At 35.8% G+C, this 7,030-nt stretch overlaps 2 protein-coding genes across 2 annotated transcripts; one reads left to right on the forward strand and one right to left on the reverse strand.

Moving 5' to 3' along the window:
* Positions 1 to 413: 413 nt before the first annotated feature.
* Positions 414 to 1,932, reverse strand: LOC119554178 (mitochondrial uncoupling protein 4). Its single transcript, XM_037864969.1, has 2 exons — positions 1,200 to 1,932; positions 414 to 784 (listed from the first exon to the last, which is right to left on the reverse strand). The coding sequence occupies exons 1-2, from the start codon at positions 1,855 to 1,857 to the stop codon at positions 429 to 431; spliced, it is 1,014 nt and encodes a 337-aa protein (XP_037720897.1). The 5' UTR covers positions 1,858 to 1,932; the 3' UTR covers positions 414 to 428.
* A 2,953-nt stretch (positions 1,933 to 4,885) lies between these two features.
* Positions 4,886 to 6,051, forward strand: LOC119554164 (accessory gland protein Acp62F). The gene has a single exon (XM_037864953.1). The coding sequence runs from the start codon at positions 4,953 to 4,955 to the stop codon at positions 5,286 to 5,288; it is 336 nt and encodes a 111-aa protein (XP_037720881.1). The 5' UTR covers positions 4,886 to 4,952; the 3' UTR covers positions 5,289 to 6,051.
* Positions 6,052 to 7,030: the final 979 nt, after the last annotated feature.

A 7,030-nucleotide genomic window follows, 5' to 3' on the forward strand; every position in this document is an offset into this window, starting at 1 on the left:
AAGGGAATAAAATATATTAAAGGTTGAGTGGACCAATAAAAAAAGGTTGCAAGGTGTTTCACGGTTAGGACTGATTATTTAACATTTTCATAAGCCCCTCGACTTTTTCCGCCTGTGAGGAATTTTTTAACAGTTTTTGTAAAGATTTCAACATTACTTTGTTTTAATAAATTGAAGTTATTGGGTTCCCAACGTTTATTGTTTATTAAAATATACACGACATCCGGGTAGTGAACCAGATTACCTTCTTAAATAATTAATTTCATTTCAACGTTGACTTAAATGTACAAGTATTTCTTCGTTTTAGGAAGATTTATGTTGTCAGTGGACTAAAGGCAGAGAATTATTTTTACTTCCCACAAACAATGATTCAAAGTGGTTCTTTATTGAAATTTTATAAATGTACTGTTTGAAACAGCACAATTTACCTAGTAACCTTCATTGCCTCGGAAACGTCTAATTTGCTCAAAGGTTGTCCAAAACAACATGCAGCCCGGTCCGACACGCATCCAGTAGGGAATAAATCCCTTGTACATGGCCAAGAGTCCTTCCTCCCTTACCAGCCTTTTCAAGCAGTCCAGGGAGCCCTTGTAATGAATGCCGCGACCCTTCTCATCAGTTGGCTGATTCATGATGCGAGACTTCACCACATCCGCTGGCAAACTCAAAATGGCGTCCGCTAAGCCCGCAGTTATGGCGGCCAGGAACTGGACCTTTCGGTTATCCACCATATCAAGCTCGGCAATCAGGAACCTCTTGCACAAGTCGTAACAGCTCACATCGCCTTAATGATAAATGATAAGTTTTGGATTACATTTTTAATATTTTTCTAAAAATACTCTTAATACAGCAATAAAATACCAGGCAATACCCTATTAAAAAACATTGCCTACTTTTCGAGAGCTGTGAAAGGCAAGTAATTCTGTTTACCACGTGTAACTATATTGATCACCAATTTTCGAATATTGCCCTTTATTCAGGAAAATTGGCAACTAAATTTTTAGTTTAGTTTTTTTTTATCGTGGGGCAGAGCCGTCTGCCTTATCGGTAAGGATGAAAAGCATCTATCTCTAACTGAATATATTCCTCGTCTAAGGTTTATAAAAGTAGTATGATCCTGTTGTGATGATTGTGGATTCGTGCATTTTAGAAAATATATTCTGGATGTATATATAAGAACTCCCGATTTTATAGCTTACCCACACTGACAAGTGCAGAGCGCCAAGTGTGTGGCACAGTTCCTTTCCATAGTCCAACCACACCACCCTTTCTGTAAATGGAGGTCAGGGCCTGGAAGACGTTGTGGATTCGTGGGGGCTCGCCCCTAAGGCGCCGCTGGCCCTCCATTTGCATCTGGATCTTGATCAGCTCGGTGGGATTGGTGAGTATGCTGGCGGTCGCCCCAGCCGCAACACCACTGATGCAGGAACCCATGAACGAGAGCTGGGGCTTACCGTCCTTGTCGGGCATGATCATCTTATGGCGCATATAGTCGTAGGTCAGCATTTTGGTACCGCTGAAGAGTGAGTGGCGGAGTATCATGGCGGATATGCCACCGTAGAGCTTCAGAAGACCCTCCTCCCTGACGATTCCCAAGGCTGTGGCCAGCAGACCCCGGTACTTGGCATCCAAGCTCGTCTTGCTGACCTTCTCACCCTGGATCTGCATCCTCGTCTTGCACACATCGAAAGGATAGCCCACGACCTCTGCGCTGCAGACCGAGGCGAATGTTGTGAGGTACAATTCGACCGGGGGAGTCTTCTTGTTGGTCACCAGGTACTCCAGTTTTGGTCTTTCCTCTCCTTTCGAACACTCCCAATCTGCTGGCCTAAAATCGGTATTAACGCTTTTACCCATTCAAGCGAAATATATTTAGTGTTTGTTGTGTACATTAGAAAAAATAAAAAAAAACAAGCCCCAAACTACTTATTAAAGAGACAACAAAATCAATTCATTCCATTATTTGGCAGATTAGATTTAGGATGAAATCATTTGAAAGAATTTATTTGTATCTACAAATGAAGTGAATTTGTACCCAAAAGAAATACTAAACTTGATTACAATTTGTATTATTATTATTTTTATTAGAACAATTTGATCCCAAAACGAGTATAGAATGAGTATAACAATTTTATAAACCTTCACATCTCTGAAAAACTCAGTAGGGTTTTGAACATTACCTGAATGTTGTATGCTGTTACCGACTACATTTCTTTAACATTTTTTAAAACATTTTTAGAGATCACAATCCTAGCTGCAAAAAAAAAAGTATACTTTAAGAGAAAATATATCAGCCGGCAAGAGAAAGGGAAATAATTTTTTTTTTACATTCCCATTTGCCATCGACAATTGTATAAATAATTTGGAATCGGTTTGTCAGGAGTGGCAGATGTTGCCTAAGTGGCTGCGTTCCTGCATTTTGAGTCCGTTCTATTCTAAAGTGAGTCCGAAGTCTTGCGTGTAGTTGCACTGAGAAAAATAGCCGAGTCGACGTAGCCATATTCGTTTATCCGTCTGACTGTCTGTCCGTATGAACGCTTAGATCTCAGAAACTATAAAAGCTAGAAAGTTGTGATTATGCATACAGATTCTAAAAGTTCTTAAGCTTTGCAAGTTTGTTTCCGCGGAGCTCCACTCCCATAACGCTTAAGTCTGTCTGGCGCCACATTTCTGAAGATTTTGATTAAGATTAAAACAAAATGGGTTTTATTGATCAATACCCCTATAAATGCTGATAATCGTAACAATGTCGTTGTTACTTTAAATGTTTGGACTAACTAAGTTAAGCAGGCTTTGGCATGGCCAGTAGTACCGCTACACTCCGCTAGGTGGCTGGCATCGGTAGTGTGTGGCGCGCCAATATAAAATCCCTGCAATTTTATTTGAAATTTGACGCAGCGAAATAACTTTATCGTTCCGGATTAAAGTATCGGGGTTTTATTTCTGTAAATATTTTCTAAATATATTACCTATTATTGTAGATTTTTTTTCAGCATCATTTATTTTCAGTTTTCGGTAAAAATTTATTATTATATTTATCCAAGTCCCTAATTTTTTTTTCTGTACGGAGTCGAAGTTGGTCAGCACAGGGCTCATAATTATGGCGATGGGCAAACGAGTTGCAATGCAATGTGGGCCTAAAATTGTGCAATGGCAACACTGGGCGGGGAAATGGTGTTTTAATGGGGAAAAGAGGAGGAAACCTCTGCACCAGCTGCGGCTGTCGTCGTCTTTTTGGAATTTAATTAAAGTTTACACAAGTAAACAAATGACAGTCTGCAGCCGCCAACATTGCAAGATATTTGTCTGCATTTGTGTGTGTCTGTGTTTCGCATCTGTGTTGGTTTATGCCTCAGAGTGTGTGTGCGTGTCACATGGCCACAGAACGAGTGCAGAGTTAAAAAGACTGGCTAAAATTTTATTAAAGAAAACTCACACGACGCCAAGTAGAGGTAAAGTTTTCAGCGGCAAAAATGTGTCGCATTCGGTAGGCATTGAAATAAATAAAAGTTTCAACGGGGGCGGATCGAAAAGAATAACAAAGAATTGTCTAGAAAAAAAATTCCAAAAGGTACAGACATACTTTATAATTACCTATTATCCAACTTTGTGTATATTTTTTTTCTTGAATGTTAAAAAATAAATATTAAGTTTTCCACACTTATCAAGGATATTCTTATGTATACACTTTAAGAATTCGTTCAACAAGAAATTAGGTACGCTTATAAAATTTGTGAGTAGATAAACATTTATTCTGCCGCTTGAGTTTAGGGAGTTATGGGTCTGATTTAGGCTCCCCCAAATGAAATTCTTAAACCAGTTTTTTATATTTACACCTAAAATAAGCGAATGTTTAATATTAAAAAACATTTTCCTTTTTTGAAACATAAAGTGAGAGCCCGCATTTTAAGTATTCTATCAGCTATAAGTTTTAAGTATGTTAGTTTCCCAAACTAATTGTATGAAACGAAATAGGGTAGCTAATAATATTTTGATTTAATGTCATTCTTGTGAAAAAAAAATACATTAATTTTTCTATACAATTTTAGTTGAAGAATACGTGGAGCTTTGAAAACTTTGCTCTTCTGGGTCTGCTGATCCTCATTACTCCTGCGCTTTACAATCTGGTTGTCCGAAGTCTGTTATTTAAAAGTTAGGAAAAAAACATTAATCCATATTACATTTTTGAGCCTTAATTTATTTGTCTTTGGAGAAAATAAAATTTTGGCAAAATGTGGGAAAACAAAATTCAATGAATGGACTAATAAAGTAAATGGATACATACTTATCATTTGTATATTTGAAATACAAATTGACTTTAACAGAATTAGTTACACAAACTAATTACTGGTATGGAACGAAATAGGGTAGCTAATAAAATTTGGAATTGGTAACTAAACAACTTAGAAAATAAATTGAATACATTTCAGTTGAGGAACATGTGAAGCTTTAGAAACTCTTCTGGGTATTCTGATCCTGATTACTCCTGTGAACTGCATCCTACGAAAAGTAGATTGTACTTACGACTTGCCGGTTACAGGCATTAACACTGTGTATTTTATGCGACTTATATAAAGAGAACTTTCAGATTAAGCAGTTGGGGATTTTTAGAGTTGATCGTTAAAACCAAATTGTGATTAACTTATTGCCTTTTCAGTATGATAGTTCTTAAAATGTTAAGCATGAAATTGTTCATAAATCAAGACTGTTTGTACTTGATTTACGCACGCTGTTTTTTTTTTGAGTGTACAGATTTTAAAAACCTGTGTTTTATCGCAGATTCAAATGGACGATTTTACGCTGCACAAGGTTCTCAGTTGTATAAATGTTAAAGCTGTGGAACTAAAGTAGTTTGATATTAGTAATAACATTCGTATATTCGCATTTCATCAGGTTAAACTTTGTTAAAGTAAGAAATCATTTTAAAATATAATTTACTGAACCTAAGTATCATGTGGAAGTGGGAAATTTTCGCCCTTGTGGGACTGATCATTTGTTCGGTGACAAATTGCACCGTTGAAAAAATCGATTGTACCGAAAATGGAACCCAAGCCGACTGCCCCACATATTGTCCAGAGACATGTGAATACAAGGGCAAGAGTAAATGCCTTTTGATATGCGGAGGTCCTTGTGTCTGCAAGCCAGGATATGTTATCAACCGGGATATTCCCGCCTGCGTTCTGCGATCTGATTGCCCACATCATATAGTGCAAGGACCAGGAGGCCGAAGAATTTCTAACTTCGATTGCTTCAGTGGAATAAATTCATGTAGTCAATTAAATATTTAAGCTATCTAGTATAGGCGCAGTTGATACTGTTTACCTATAGGCACCTTGAGACCAAAGAGGTTCTTTGTACATAACAGGTCCAAATAGACTTTACTTAAAATTTGTTTACACTTATAGGTTTGTTCTGTGCAGGAAAAGATTGTCTTTTCATTCGAAAATTTGTTTATTAAAAATTATTCAATATGTTTAAGAATTAATTTAATTTTTTATATACAAGTATAAATAGTTTTAATCCCAATACTTTGATATCTGCCCTCCTCAACATATTTTCCACTGACTGTTAATGCTACACGTGTGCGGTACATTTGTTGCTTTCAATGATGCACCAACAACCACAAACTGTTTGGTATTTTTCCCATTTTGCAGCAGCGTAAAACTAAAATCCCCGAATTATGCAACAAAAAATTAATTAAACACAATTTAGTTTTGTCCCCTGGAGATGAACGTGAGCCGCAAAAAACCGCGTTGCGCGAAAATCTCTGCGGTTTCTATCCACATATACTATCTGAACAAGAACAGTACAGCTTCCATAACTACGACAAATATGAAATCTATTGTACTAAAAATATTGTTTTCATGTTTTTTTAAATTCTTTTGTTATACTTTTACAAATATTTTAAATATTTTTTTTTTATTTTATAAGTTAACAACCTGCTTTTATTGTAAAATTAATAGAATAGTCTCGAAAGCTAAGATTAAAAAGTTTAACTAAAGAGAGACATTAAAAGTACTATATTAGTTGTTGTACTAATATAATAATAAATTGTTTACAGGGAAATGTTAACTAGTTGCTTTGCTTTTGTTATCTCTTTTATATTAAACAATACATTTTAAATATATTTTTGGACACCTTTGTATCCACATTGCAATCAGATGGTGTTTATTCAAGTAATGTGAATTGCTTAAACTGGTTTATTTATCCAAGTCTTACTGTAGAGCAGAGCGAAAGAGACAGATACGGCGATATTATTGTTATGCAAAGCCCTGGAAAAAAGGGCAACGAAAAAGTGACCACAAACAGAAAAAAAGGTCCCATGGACAGGGGCCGCGTTTCAAAGGGACGGATTGGGTTAGCCGGGGGGTAACGAGGGCTCTTTGCGGCTACTTGACTTAATACCTGCAATAATTATTATAACGATGCTGGGAGAGGGACAGGGGCTTACCGAGGGGGAAAACCAAAAGAGAGCAAATCTTTTTATGCAATAAAAATATATATAGCAGCCAGCAAACAAAGTTTGAAACGAGCCCATAAAAATGGCCAGGATAAGCACTTGGACTTTGCATCGAGCGATTTATTTTTTATTTATTTTTATTCATTTACTTTTTTCCGTTGTTCGCTTACACAATAGGATTTATTGCGGAAAGATGTGACTTTTGCGGGACTTTCTCGTTTGCAATTTCTTTAAATATTTGGAAGTTTTGCAACACACATTTTTAAATTAATTCATAGTTTTCTGATATCAGAAAAATTTATTTGTTGAATTAAATACATTTTTTTTAATTCCTGTATTTATTCATAGCTTTATAGTTATTTACATTATTTTAATTCCTGTATTTATTCATAGTTTAATAGTTATTTACATTATTTTTCTTCTATATTTCAGTCGTAAATCGTTTCCTTGAATCTAACATATTTCTTCGATCGTTTTATATAAGTTTATACGAATAATTCAATAACCCTAGAATCGTAAAAGTAAATTTACTTGCCCTATTTATGGGCGATTTTTTATGGAAAACGATTA

The sequence above is a fragment of the Drosophila subpulchrella genome, chromosome 3L (assembly GCF_014743375.2).
Source record: "Drosophila subpulchrella strain 33 F10 #4 breed RU33 chromosome 3L, RU_Dsub_v1.1 Primary Assembly, whole genome shotgun sequence".
In the NCBI taxonomy this organism is placed as follows: Eukaryota; Metazoa; Arthropoda; class Insecta; order Diptera; family Drosophilidae; genus Drosophila; species Drosophila subpulchrella.

Coding starts and splice junctions, on each gene's coding strand:
- LOC119554178 (XM_037864969.1), bottom strand. CDS start 1,857: ATGGGTAAAAGCGTTAATACCGATTTTAGGCCAGCAGATTGGGAGTGT. Junction 785..1,199: donor CTCTGCACTTGTCAGTGTGG/GTAAGCTATAAA, acceptor TTTATCATTAAG/GCGATGTGAGCTGTTACGAC.
- LOC119554164 (XM_037864953.1), top strand. CDS start 4,953: ATGTGGAAGTGGGAAATTTTCGCCCTTGTGGGACTGATCATTTGTTCG.